Below are 14,181 nucleotides of genomic sequence, written 5' to 3'. Positions count from 1 at the left end.
AAGCATGAGGCCCCTGCTGTGTTATCTCATCTGCAGGGTTTGGCCCTTCCCTCTTCCTCCCAGAGCTCCATGCCCAAAAGCGGGGTGGAAATACCTTTGCAACGTGTCATTTTGCAAATACATCCTTGGCAGAGCCCGTTTCCCCATGCACAATGTTAACCTTGTCCACAGGCACGTGGGATGGTCAGGGCTGAGGCAGATGTGGGCCCTCACGCTGCCAAACCTTGAGTTTGCACTTCTGGGCTCTTCCTCCCAGCAGCTTCTGGTTTACCCCAGTGTTAACCTGTGACAATGTCTTCAGTGTCTTGGGCTCGCACTGGGACACTGAAGACAGCCTCATCTGACATCTGTGTGCATGGAAAAAATATTAAACCACAAGGCCTTTGAGCTCTGGGAGTACCAGGTCAAAGCTTAGGTCCAGGATACGAGAGCATCAAGTTGTGCACATGGGAAGAACAGCTGGACAGGAACACCTCAGATCATGTTTCAGTTATGAAAGTCAGGCTGTTCTGTTTTCCACCAGTACTGAGTTAAACTGCTTGGAAATAATGTTTTCTGCTCCATAACCTCATGGCATGACCAGAATTAGCAGGAAGCAAAAGTGCCTACAGCTCAGCACCAAATGAGCCCATGTTTTATGACAAACATCTTTTCCCCTGGCATGGACTGTTCTAAACTGCCTTTATATATATATATATATATATATCTGCAGTTTTGGTCTCCTTAAAAACTCACCAGGATTTATTTACTACTTTTTCACTGTGATGATGGAAAGGAGTGGGGACAGGCACCCCAAGCATCACCTCTGCATGAGCCTGAAGTGCAGCACCCAAGCTGTGGGTAAAGGAATGGCAGGCTTCACCCCAGAGCTCAAACTCGTGTAGGCACCACCATGGATTGATGGGTTGCTCTACAACGGCATATATCAGCACCAAAAAGGACCCAGACACACAACAGTTATTAACTCAACCCTTGGTGCTGGGGATAATGAGTTCAGGTGGCAAAAAAAGAACCAGAGCACAGTGGAGCTTGGTGCTCATCCTTGGAGATATCCTCACTCCATCTTCCAGCGCCTCCCACCAGAGCTGTTGGTGTGTGACCCTCATCACTGGGCCAGCAGTGGGCTTGGGGTGGACTCCAAAGATAAAAGCAGACCCTGTTGCAGGTCCCCATCCCTTGTGGACTGGAGGAAGACACTCAGGCAAAGAATGAAAAGAATGAAAAATGAAAGGTGAAGGCCGTTATGGGTTTTATGAGCTGTAGCCTGCAGACATTACCAGGAGAAATCACTTGCTGAGAGGCAGTTTTGCATCTTTAACCATGAAGCTAAGATCTCTGCAGTGTTCCTCTCAGATATGGGCACACCCAGGCTGAGTAAGCAGGTCCAGCCCCCGCCCTGTGGTTGGTGGCACACCGGTCTGTAGCTAATGTCACTGGTATTTTGGGCTCTCTTCCCACCACAGGTCCCTCGGGTATAGGAGTGGTCAGTGCACGAGGTCTGTGGAAACTGTGGTTTAAACCTATTCAGACACCTGGTTTAGCTGGTGAGGTGATTCATATTTATTTTCAGATTGTGTGGGTTAATCTAGAAAATTAAGGAAATGGCAGGAGAATCTTGACGTGCGGTAAAGGAAGGACTTGGACGGTTCCCAATCCTGAGAGGGCATGTATTCTCCATCCTCAAAGACATTCAAAACCCAGCTGGACACAGTCCTGGGCCCCCCAAAGGCAGAGCTGATGGCTGGTGACCATCAGGGTACCAAGTGGTGCCTCCTCCCCTCTCCATCAGCAGCGAGCAGCACCATGGATATGCCAGGCAGGAACAGCAGGGAAAGACAGGACATGGTTTATCTCCAGGTCATCCACGGCCAGTGGTATCAGGGCAGCTTCCAGTGGCTGCATATTACAGCCATCCTTCACAGGTAATTTTTTCTCAGCCATGAGCTACAAGGATCCACAGACACAGCTTCCTACTGCCAAAGGTGGCTCTGGCAAACGCTGCTGGGGCTGTCTGGTTTATCATTACTTTTCTCCCGGGAGGGCAGCCCGGTTAAACACTCCAATGCTCTGTTACCTCCCCATTTCAGTCACTAATCTTGACGGCACTCAAGCCCCTGAATGCACCCAGGGCTCCAGATTGCAAGCACAGGGAGAGCCAGCTCGGCCTTGCAGGGAGCAGAGGAGCAGGAGCTTTCCCTGAGCACTTTCCCTCTCGGAACAGCTTTGCCAAAACTCGGGACAGTGGGAGCCAGAGGCTGGAGCTGGAACTCTGAGTCCCGAGAGTTACCGTGGCGCTGAGCAGCACCGCACCTTGCTTTGTCCAGCAGAGACGGAGATAACGAGGGAAGGGCGGGGGGGGAATTCCTCCTGTGTCCTTTTAAATCTGGACAAAACAGGTTTTTAATGAAAGCAGCACTTAATCATTATTGCCCTGTGAATTCAGAGCTGGTGGATATTTGATGCAAACAAGAGAGTTGGTTGAAACTCTCCCGTACCGGCTCCCTCTTTGTCCCCCCGTGAGCCTGGGAATGGGTGTGATCTCCGAGTAGGAGTGTCTCTGCGGTTAAGTAGAGGATTGAATTACCGAACACTGCTGTTCCCGAGCTGACAAGGTAGCAGAACAGCGAACAAAAAGTGCCTTGGAAGTAGGCAAAGAGGAGAGAAGGCGCTGGGGCTGGTGGAGAAGGGAGACCTCCGAGGACACTGTGCACTTTCCAGCAAGGTAAGCAGCCTCCCAGCGCCCTGTTAGTTTATTAATGGCCAGAACTCTTTAATGACTTTTGTTCAGTGGGACGGTAGGAAGCAAAGGAGAAAAAAAAAAAAAAAAGAAGTAATACATTTCATATTTTTAAAAAATTTCTCCCCTGGTGTAAGCCGGGATGTCTCTCCTGAAATGAGCCCACGCTGATTTACATCCTTCGGGGTTGGAACAAGCAGCTTGCCAGGAACCCGTCCAGGCTCCATATCAGCTCTGAGGACACATGCTTTTCGTTTAGCTCTCTGCACAGACCAGCTCTGATTTCGTGCAACGACCAATTAACGGCGTTGTTTTGGGCCTCGATTGTTTTATGCTTTGCTGCCGCGGGGATTTGCTGGACGCTTGTCTGCCTTTCTGACACAATTTTGGGTCCAGGCAAGAGAGAGAAAGTCTTTGCATTGGTTTTATTGTCATCTAATCAATAGATTGCTAATGGCTGAGCTGCTGGGCTGCTTTGCTCTGTGAATAGAGTGTTTTCTCGTCCTGCTGGTTTGAGATGCAAGTTGCACTGAGGCAAAATTGAGTCGTAGTGGAGTTGAGCTGCAGGCTTTACTTGCCAGTATTTTTCTTAGGCGTGCCTATTAGGAACATAAATATTTAACACAAAGGAGAGCTGATATGAATTAGCATCCGTGGGAGGTTCACGCTCATTCGAGGCTGCCCTAGCACAGATGTAAACAAGTGTTAGAGCAGCTGAAACAAACTGGCCCCGCCAGAGCAGCACTTAAGAGGGTGAATCATCCAGGTGCTCTTTACACACCGCAGCTAAACGGGCCGATTAGAGCCTGCAGAGCAGAGATTAGACACTCACAGGGCATTGGCCTTCCTCTTCCGCGGGGTTTCACCGTTCCCCCGAGGTGCCAGGTGGGAGGCAATGGGAGGACAGGCAGGAGCCGGAGCGGTGCAGATCAGAACAGCCCCAAGCGCCCTCCTTCCCCTTCCTCCTGGCACAGCCAGGTGAGCCTCCCCTCCTCCTCCTCCTCCTCCCTGCACAAACAGGATGCCTTTATCCTCCTCCAGCTCCCTTTCCACCAGCAAGCACACGGGTCTCATGATGTTATTTCCCAGGCAGGACGTTGTGGCAGCAGTTGCCAAGGTCTCCCGGCTGGGAGCAAAGGTTTTGTGCCGTGTCTGCAAGCGGTGCCACGCTGGTCTCCTGCCCTCTCCTGTATCTTGGGGCTCCTCGTTGGGTTGAGTCAGTAAATCCCTGCTCTTTCATGGCCGAAGGGATGCTGAAGATGTTCATGGTGCCTCCTGGCCTTTTCCATGGAGCTGTTTTCCTGGACTTTGAGCATGGAAGTTGTTACCTTTGCTGCTGTGCCCCCCTCCCAGGGAGGTGTGGGACATGTGACATGGAAGAGATGCCCCATGGGCTCTGTGACCTCAGGCTGGATCTGTCCTGCAGCCTGGTCCTCCAGAACCACCCATGCTGTGCTCGTTCCATCCCCAGCTGAGGAGGAGACAGGCTCAGACACCTGTCCCATGCTTGGAAGATGCTGGGGCTCAGCTCTGAGCTGGGGCTCTGCTCTGTGCTGGGAACATCCCACTGGCCTTCCCTCAATTTTAATTATTACAGCTAAATACAAGGTGGCCCACTTGGAAGCAGAGCCCTGAAATGCCCTGTGCAGTGAAGGGAGCTCAGGGCACAACCAAAGCCTTGGTGCCAACTTGGTGCCTCCTGCCCCAGCTGCATTTTTGCCGTCCTTGGGAATGCACGTGCCACCACTGATCTTCCTCAAGGTCCCTCCTCTATCACAGGGATTGGGCTCTTTTGCAGCCTTCTGAAATTTGCTCTGGAATGGCAAACCCACAGATTGGGCTTTCCATGTATGAAAAGTCCACCTGCACAAGGAAGGACTCCAGTGTGGACACACCACACCCAGAATATCTCAGCTCCAGCTCTTTGTTTATTCATGTATATTCTTCAGCTTCAGAGAAAGTGATGATTCAGTCGCAAGGGGATAGACTCTCCCACAACTCATTAAAGCCTCTCTTTTCATGAGCTCTCTCTCCATGTAATACAACCCTGGAAATGGGCCTAATTGTGGTTTATCCTGGATGATTATACAATTCTACTGTGTTTCAACCCATTCTGGGTGTAAAAGGAATGCAAAAAGGGGTGAATATTGTTGCTAAGTCTCTGGTATCCTTCAGCCTGAAAAGTTCTGCGTGATGTAATGTTAATTTCCAGCATTGGGCGATGTGCATTTGATTCAGCTGCCTTGATTTCCAAGGGCCTCTGCTTGAAACAGAAACCCTGCCATTTGTTATCCATCTTTATCTGAGCCTATTCAGGCTTATCTGAGGCAGTGCTGGGTAGAGTAACAGTGGAACTTGTTATTACCTTATATCCACGTCAAAGTCGTGAGGCGTGGGGGGTGCTAAATTGCATGGTTGAGCTCCATCCTGGGCAGTTCCTGTGGCATGAGCTATTCAGAGCAGTCGACCTCTTCTACCTAAAAATGTCCCCTTGCCATGCCCTGGCATGAAAGAACAGGTTTGTGTCTGGCCCTTTATTTAAAACTGCTCTTGCAGAAGAAACAGCTGAACAGGGTAAGAAACGGGCAGCGCTAGAAAACATGTTCTATTTTTACAGAGACTACCTAGATACCCACCTTCCCTTTGGGAGTGGATAGAGCCTGAATTACTGCACTTTGTTGCTATGGAATAGCTGTCTGGACATGAGCTGATCCCACCCCATCCCAGTGTTGCAGATGCCTGGTTCCCTTCCCGGTGCTCAGACACAACTCCCGTTGGCAGCTCCAGGTGCAGGAGTCAGCCCTGGGTGAACGCCTCTTTCTGAGGCTGTTTGCAGTATTTCCAGGGATGTTTTATTCATTTGGCTCTGTGCAGGTGATGTGCTGCTCTCTCTGCTTTCATTTCCTCGTGCTGTCTGTCATTTCTGCCCAGAGGGCACTGCACACCCTTCCCATGCCCACGTGCTGTGGCCGTGGGTGGACTTGGTTTCACTTTTTATGCCAGTCAAGTGGCAGGTGCACATCTTGGGAGTGAGACTCAATGATCCTTGAGGGTCTTTCAAACTCAGGATATTTTATGATTCTATGACTGTCGGATCTCCATGGGCTGGGACTTTGCTGCAGGAGCCCCAGAGCTGGGCAGCACAGGGTTTAGCTCACAAACTGGTGATGTACCAACACCACCCATCACACAGCACATGATACCACAGGGGCAAAGTTGCACCTCCTTACTGCCCCATGTGCCTCTTCCCATCATTCCCAGTCATCCACCCCATCTCCACTTGCCCCATTGTTTCCCTGCATCCTTTTCCTACCACAACAGACAAGAAGCACTGAAAGCCATCTTGGGAAGGAGGGTGCTCCTCAAGGAGCAGTCACTTAGAGAGAGGAGAGGCAGGTGTAGGCTGAGTGGCACTCCCAAAATCACAGGAGGACCAAGGGTGACCTCACAGGATTGGAAGGGCTGGATGAAACAGTGATTAACACACCATGTGCGTGGTGCTGAACACAGGCCTAGAGGATATCACCACTATGGGTGACTGCTACCAGAAAGGCACGTGGTGCTCGTGTTCCATTGAGAGGAGATCCTGTGAAGGGCTGGCTCTGTTCCCATGACCTTAAAGCTCATATAAGGCAGCTCATATCGTGGCTCAGCACCCCGTCCCAGCGGAAGCTTGGGTTGAGTTGGTTGGTCCCCACTTGTTTTGACACCAGTCAGGTGTCTTTCGTCAGAGGTGTGTCAGACAACATACACAAAGGGTGAGTGTTCCTTTGCAGCTCAGGAAACAAACCTTCCCCCTAAAAAATTCCTTTTCATCTCACCGAGCCAGCAGTGGAAATGCAGAGTTGCCTGTGGAGCACCATGTTTAGGTCCAGGTCATTTCATTCGCAGTCTAAAATGGAAATCTGTTTGGTTTTGGTTTTGTCCAGAAGTCTTGGGTTTCTGTTCCCAAGTTTGATGTCACACTTGCAGGTCTGAACTGGAACAAAAGTGAACCAGACCCTTCCTTTTGGTAGTTAATATTAATCTTGCTGCTTTCAAGCCAATATTCTGGGTGCTAGTTCTCTGGCTGGTCTGAGGGGAGCCAGAGCAGCACCCCTGCTCCATCACCATCAAACAAAGGTCCTGAGAGCAAGGGCTTATTCATCTGCACTCATTAAACTGTGCACCAGGGAAAATCTGCTCTTCATCTTGCACTCATACACGTGTGCACATATATACCTGTGTGAGTTCTTGCAGTAAATAGCAAACTCCTACGTGCAGCAGCAAATATTGTAACTCTGAGACTTGGGTTTTGAGAAGGATGGGCCAGGTGGGCACCGGTGCTTGGGTTCAACTGAGGTTTTATTTAAGGTATTTGTCTCAGTTGAAGTGCAGGTGCTCCCCAGGGCTCAGGAAGGCCTTGCACGGTGTGAACAAACACACGTTCTCTCCTCCCTGATGTCTCAGCTCTGGTTTTCCTTACCTGCAGCCATGAGGTTAAACAATGCTCCCTTAAAATGCTGATGTGGGAGGGGATCATAACTATTTTTCTTGGAAGTGGTGAGTAATTAGAAGTTAGTTAGAGAGAACCTGAACCACTTCCCTGGAAGCCAGGAAGAGGAATTAAAATGGCTTCAGCTTTGTTTTCCTTCTGCGTGCATCTCCTGCCCTCCCCGTGGCACGAAGCCCTGCCTTGGGATGCAGCGCTGGTGCCGAGCCAGGAATCTCTCCCTTTCAGCAGGGGAGAAAGAACTGAAAGAAAGGAGAGATTTGTTCCTAATGAATTGGCCAAGCTACTTGCTCACCTTTCCCTTGGGATGGCTCCGTGCTCTTACTGACTTGAAAACCTCATGGAGAGGAGCTGGAGGCGCAATGGATACCTCTGAAGTGGTTGTACACCAGGCTGGAGTTTATTATTTGACAGAAGGGCAGCTGGCACCACACCAGGACAATGCTTGTGTGCAGAGGGCTTTTTACAGCTTCTTGTGCCTCTGTTTTTTTCTCACGGATCTTCAGAGAGAGGTGGGTTTGTACTGAGAGAGTTTGTTATCGGTCACGGGGACTGATCTCGGGGAGAAGTTACTGCAGCTCAGCCTCTGCTGCTGCTTCTGAGAGCTTTGAGTCTGTCAGGGCTGCCCTCGCCCTGCAGAGATGCTGCCTGCCTGGGAGAGCTTTCAAAGACATCCTGGGGAAGGAGGATTTCCCGGGAAAACAGTCATGGGTGCCTCGACCTTCTCCATGGGACACAGAGGACTGCCAGCCCCCACCTTCAGCCAATTTGCTCTCCCTTTTCCAGGGCCAGGCACTGCTGAGCGCTGGGCTCTGCATCCAGAGTGATGAATGTGGAAACTCAGACCACGTGACTTGGGAGCTGTGGCTGGCTCCCTGATTTAATTGTCAGGACATTGTTCTTACATTGTGAGAAGTTTCCTGGGACAATGCGGCTCCACCGTTCCCAGGAAAAGTAGTGGGTTGTTAAAACTTTAGAGGGAGGACTCAGAAATGGCAGCAGTTTGGGAAAAAAAAAAAAGAAAGAAATCTGCTCCTACAAATCAGTTTCCCAAGACCGTCTGCTTGAAGACCAGGCTGCTGGAATGCTACCAGCAGTGAGATAAACAGAGGGGGACAAGGGGGATCATAAAGAGAGGTGTGTAGAGATGAGCAAGTTTTCCTGAATGGAGAGAGGTGTTGAACTAGAATTTATGGCAGGTGGAAATGCAGCTGCAGGGACTACTCAGAGTCAGAGGAGATAAATCATGAGATGCCTTCCCTTCTAAATCAAATGTCCTCTGAGGAGTCTGAAGAGGCAGATGAGATACAGGCTGAGGGCTGTTGCAACTGGGAAAGGGGGTATTTCCCAGTAACCTGGTATTTCCTTGTGTTCTTTGCCTTTATGCAAGGATCAATGGAAGGATTGGAGGATTAGTATAAAGCTCACAGCCCCAGGCTGTGAGAATGGCTTTCTGGGAATGACTAAGTATCAGCTACTAAGTCAGAGGTGCCAGAAAAGGACAGGAGGTGAAGGCACAGGCTATAAGAAGACACACTAAGCTGAAATTCTTCTTCTTGGTAATGCCTGGGATGGTAGTTGGAGATGGGGTAAATTTCCAGGATTCAAGAGACAGCAGCTGGGTCCAGGGAGCGCTGGTCAGTTTTTGTCAGGCAGGGGAGAATGGTTATTGCTCTCTCAGAACCTGAGAAATTACTTGGCTAGGTGAATCCGGGTTTCTGCATCCTTTGAATTGACTGAATAGGGAATTCAAACCTCTCTTGGCCTGTTGAGCACTTACAGTTTGAGAGCCCATCATTAACATAAAATCCTCTCAGTGCTTCTTTTCATCCCAGGCTCTTAATTCTTCACTCTTATTAATCCTAAACCAGCTTTATCATCTCAGTCCTCAGCCCTTGCCCCATGAGTGAAGAACAGAAAACACCAGTCACCTGTGATGTCAGGTAGCTGCTTGGGTGAGATGTGGTGTGGTGATCCCTGGCAGCCATTCATGGAAAAAGGGAAAACCTGCCCACCAGCACCCAGTGAGGTTCCTTCTTAGCTCCACTGACCCTGAGAAGGTGATCACAGTTCTCAGTTCATCCCATCCAATACCGCATCTCGAGTTTTAATCCAGTGCTACTTCAGAGAAATCTAAGAAAGCCCTTCAGTGATCCACCCAGATGATTTGGTAGCGTGGGTGGGGGATCTTTTCTGACCAGTGGAAGTGGCTGAAGCATGAGGGCCAATCCACGTTATTGCCTTAACGCCAAACTGATGGGAGGGAGCATCTTGCTGGAGGTGCAGCATATGAGCAGGGGCTCGTGGTCACAGACCCTGAGGAGCTGAGCCCAGGGAGCACATCCTGGCCGTTTAGCCATCTCATTTCAAAGACATTCAGTGAAGACAAGCCTTCCAGCTTCCCTAATAAGCTGTTCCAATATTTAATTGCCCACCATGATCAGAAATAGCATCTTTATTTCACGGCCTGTTTTACGTAAGTTTAGCTGCCAGGCAACAGCTCTTTCCAGCAAGGCTGAAGTGCTCTCTGTGGTCAGCCAGGCATGTCTGTGCAGAGCTTTCTCCTTGGCATGTCAGCCCCACTGAGCTCCTGAACCTGGACCTCACTGGACTTGGAGGAGGAGGAGGAGCTGACTGGGCTTTTTCCTCTTTTGCCACCCCCACAACACATATCCCATTCCCTGCCTTACCACCACATTCCAAAACATCCAGCGTGGGTTGGAGGAGGGTATTATGGCTCTGGGTGTGTGACAGCATGAGGCAGGAGACAACCCTCATTGCTGGATCTCCCTACCTGTCATTTCCATGTGAGGTACAAGCTGCTTTTTCTCCTCTTGCAACAGAAGAATAAAGGACAACTTGCACAGGTTGAGTGCTGTACTCTGGACAGTCACTTGCTAGAGACAGTCACTGTTCCCAGGCTGTAGCTGGTGGGCCACACAAGGTAATTCAACACTGAATTTCATTCCTCTGGGCAAAACAAGAGTTAACCTCTGTCTGCTCTGCAAACAAAACATGGCACCTACTTGGGCACAGATGCCCAACTGTAATGGAGACAATGAAAGCAATTCAGCAGCCCTGGTTTACCTCATCTGATGCCAGTCCAAGTATTCCCAATAATTAGGCCTTTCAACCTGGAAGGGCTGGAGCCACAGCTGCTTCCTATTTTCCCCAAAGCTGTTACAGAGCATTAGTCATTTCGCTGGGGTTTTTTATTGCCGTGACTGCAGCCCCGTAAGTGTGCCGCCAAAACCCAGACAAGCCAAACCAGCCTGGATTCAGGACCTGCTAAGGGAGCTTGAAATGTTCTCCTGTCCCCCTTTCTGAGTCCTGGTTTTCCCTCCCCACCCAAACAGCTGGGGTCTGCCTCAAGAAATGTCCTGCTGGGTCTGGGTTCCCAACACAGGCCAGGCTGACCAAAATGAAGCAGTGACTGCTGGCACTTCCATCCCAACTATTAATCATTAACCAGCCTTGGGAGTGACCTTGACACTTAATTAGTCATCTAGTCCTTCCTGAAGGCAAAGCTTTTCCCCACACTGTGCTGGTGGGAGAGGGGATAGGGACTGTGTTTAGGAAGCCAGGAGTGTTGCTGTGATTTTGGCAGTGCATGAGGGGAGTGGGTGTAACAGAGACACATCTGCACTCATGCACCAGATTTTTTTGCCTAAGTTGTGAGGGACAGGGAAGGCTTTGCTTTTAGCTCTGGAGGTTCCAGGTTGTCCTGACAGCAGCATCCAGTCAAGAGGCCAGCCACTGATGTTCTGTTTCCAGGTCCTCTGCCCTCAGTCAACAGCAGCATTTGTTCTTTGCAACTTAATTTATAACATCTTAACCAAGGGGTGATGACCCAGCAGAGCAGCTGCAAGCCAGAAGTTGCCTTTGCTAAGCAGTGGCCACCTCTCAGCCCACCTTCATGGTGTGAACTCTTCTCCCCTTTCCATGGAGAGAGTCCCTGGAAATGGTGGCAATGGGACAGCTGGTCCTGGAGGTGGAAATGGTGCAGCTGAGCGTCACCAATGCAGAGGCAAAGAGGTGAACTACGCCTGCCTCTCCTCCCTTCACAGGTAAAGCTGTGTCTGTGTACAAGGAAGCAAATGTCCATCCCCATAACCAGTTATTTTCCCCCGTGAATTCCTGCCCTAGAGGTGGTTGACTCACACTTCTCGCCAAATTGCGTTTCACCCAGTGCTGGGCAGAACTGGTTTGACTGAGGCAAGAACTGCCCCAGACAGTGAACCTTCCAAACCTCTTAACATCCCCCTCTTTTTCTTTTTTTTTTTTTTTTTCTTTTTAAATTAGAAAAGTTTCTGCCCTTCCTGGTTTCAGAACAGATGGGAAGTTTTCAGTCCATTAATACTGGATTTTATGTCTGGACAGGAGTTGAATTATGGGATCATCTGATTAAAAACCCCACATTAAATCATTAATGAAATGAGCCGCTCAATTATATAAGTCATATTCCTATTATTTCTAACTTGGCCAGCGGCCGGAAGAAGCTGGAAAGTCCAAAGAAACAGCCAACCTTGACTGTGATTCACACTCCCCCAGCTAAATTACTAAGGAGGAAGGGAGGGACAGCATTTCCCAGAAAAGTGAGGACCAACACTAATGGGCGAATTTAGGACAGAGAAAGGAGCCCCAGGAGTGGGGACGATCCAAGGTCCCCGTTTGGAGTCAGACAGGTTTGACTGGGAATCTGTTGGCTGTTTTCCAGAGGGTTTTGTCCAGCACGACTGCCTGTGGTCAGAGGAATCTCAGCATCCTCTGGGTGAACTTTTCCAGGAGAGGTTGGGGTGCTGGGGGAAGCAGGGATCCAGCTGTGTCTCACAGCTGGCCAGCTGCCGGTTTCCTGCGCTGTTCCCAAGCAAGATGCCTGCTCCTTCCACAGGGAGCGGTGTCAGTGTGGCTGAAAAACTGCCCTGGATTCTCCCTCAAATGTAAACATCTTCACTGGCTTTGTTTTCAGGTTCTACCTGTTTTGATGCTGGAAGGAAAAACCCTAAATAAATTTAAAAGATGGCTGAGGGAAGGAGGACTCACTTGGTTTTTTTCTTTGATAGGGACTTTATAATGCAATATTAAAAGAAAAGAGAGGTCTTTTGGTTAAGGGTCTGAACTGAGATCATGTTTCTGGCTCCAGTTCCTGATAGCCCTGGACTCCACAGCAGGTGAGTGAGGATGCCATTCAGAACACTGTATATCTCATCTCCTCTGTGGACACTGAAATATCTTCCTGGATCTGGCGTGTAATCTGTGTGGGTCTCGATTACCTTTCTGGGACCTGGATGAAAAATGTCTTTATTTGTCCTTGCTGTTTATTTTCTTGACTGGAAGGTATCTGGAGGACCTGAGAGGGAGATGAAAATTGCTGAATGTGCCCCTGCTAGGGACACAAGGCCACATGGATTCAGTCTTCCACAGTCCTTCAGATCTGTCTGTGTTCAGGAAGGAGTGAGCACGTCTGACTCCTGCTGCCAGTGCTGCCAGACTGTGGCTTCCTGCTCAGTTAACAGAGAGGTGTTGGGGCTGTGCTCAAAACACTCCTGGAAATACCTGCATCTCGCTACTGCCTGTGCAAGGGGCCAGGATCTGGCAGCTCTGGGCTGTGGAAGGTCTGGATGTTCTGGGAAGGTCTGGTGGATCGATGTTCCTACGTAGAACAGCCATTTCTGTACTCTTACTTAGTGTGCAAACTCTTCGGGACAGCCAACACTTCTTGTGACTTTGTGGTGCCAAGTGCAGCCCATCTCTCCATGCTCTTGTAAAACAAACAATAAAAACGCCTCTTCTGGCAAGGGGATCACCTGTCTCTGTCCTTTCCCTCCTTCAGAAGAAGCTGCTTCCATGGCTTTGTGCAATAGGTTCCTTTGTCTTCCTTCCATCTCTCCGTGGCTCAGTGGCTGCGCCACGCTGGGCAGCCGTGGATGGCTCTGTTCCTCCTTGTGAGGAGTTTCCTACAGCAGAGTAGAGGAGAGCAGGAGGGACCACGGCCCACAGTCAGTGCAGCCTTTTCATCCCAGGACAGAGGAGAAAACGCAGTCAATCGAGTTGTTGTTGTTTTTAACACAGCACAATCATTCGGTCTGTCGTGAGCAAATGCAAATCGAGGAAGGGCACTGACAAATGAATGCAGGACACAGGGATCAGTGAGCCGTGTGCTCTCTCGAGGCTGGGCCTTGATTTGTGAGCAGGATTGACTCACAGGGGAAAGGCTGATATGGGTCTTGCCCTTCCACAAACACAGCCTGTCCTGTGGCTGCTGCAGCAGAGCTGAGCTGCTCAGGGGGCACCTGCCAGCTCTGTTAGGAGATAACTCCATGTCTTCACATACATTGGTGCAGGATTTGATTTGCTTCAGGAGGTTGCTGTGTAAGTAAGCTGGGTTCAGAAGTTGTTTCTTGAGCAAAAGCTCAGCAGTAGGAACAGGGAGTACAGCTAAGGGTAGTCCTCTTTTCTTTTCACTGCTGGGAGATATGAGGATGGATGGGAGACCTCCACCCATGAGAGAGGATCCAAAGCCATCTCAAATGTTCCCAGACACCCTTGTGTGGGCAACCTGAAACCTACCTCTTCCCCATACAGGCAGCAGAGCTTAGGAATCTGCAGAGCTGCCTGTAAAACAGACATCTTGGTCATGGATTGGGTCGCTCCATATGCTCTGCTGACTGTGCTGGCTGTGTCTCCACTGACCTTCATGGAGCTGAGGGCCTGTGCCCTGCCCTGAGATTCCTGAGATACCTGTCTTCATGTAGACCTGAATCTCATCCTGAAGTAGAAAGGCTTCATTCCCTGGGCTCCCAGTGCCTCAGGGTCAGGGTACCTGACCCGACCTCCAGCCACTGGTCCAGGAGGTCTCCTGGAGGGCCACTGTTGTCTCCTCCATCCCTCATGCCACGGTGGGAACAAAGCAGTACTGAAGTCAGGTCCAGAATCGTGGTGAATCCTTTCC

The 14,181-nt window shown here is 50.1% G+C and overlaps 1 protein-coding gene across 2 annotated transcripts in view; it reads left to right on the top strand.

Moving 5' to 3' along the window:
* Positions 1-2,366: 2,366 nt before the first annotated feature.
* VILL (villin like) overlaps positions 2,367-14,181 on the top strand; it is a 36,764-nt gene continuing 24,949 nt past the window's right edge. The window contains exon 1 of one of the 2 annotated variants that reach the window (XM_050320776.1): positions 2,367-2,722. Coding sequence is in view for 1 of the 2 variants with exons in the window: in XM_050320768.1 (XP_050176725.1) it covers positions 12,357-12,400 (44 nt within the window). In the remaining variant the exon portion in view is untranslated. Of the gene's footprint in view, positions 2,723-12,303; positions 12,401-14,181 lie in introns of those variants that run through there. The other variant, XM_050320768.1, reaches the window with a different exon arrangement.

Source organism: Myiozetetes cayanensis, unplaced genomic scaffold, assembly GCF_022539395.1.
Source record: "Myiozetetes cayanensis isolate MyiCay16 unplaced genomic scaffold, myiCay2020 scf1, whole genome shotgun sequence".
NCBI lineage: Eukaryota > Metazoa > Chordata > Aves > Passeriformes > Tyrannidae > Myiozetetes > Myiozetetes cayanensis.
Note: the sequence above shows the minus strand (reverse complement) of the source record. Positions and strands in the feature narration are given on the sequence as shown.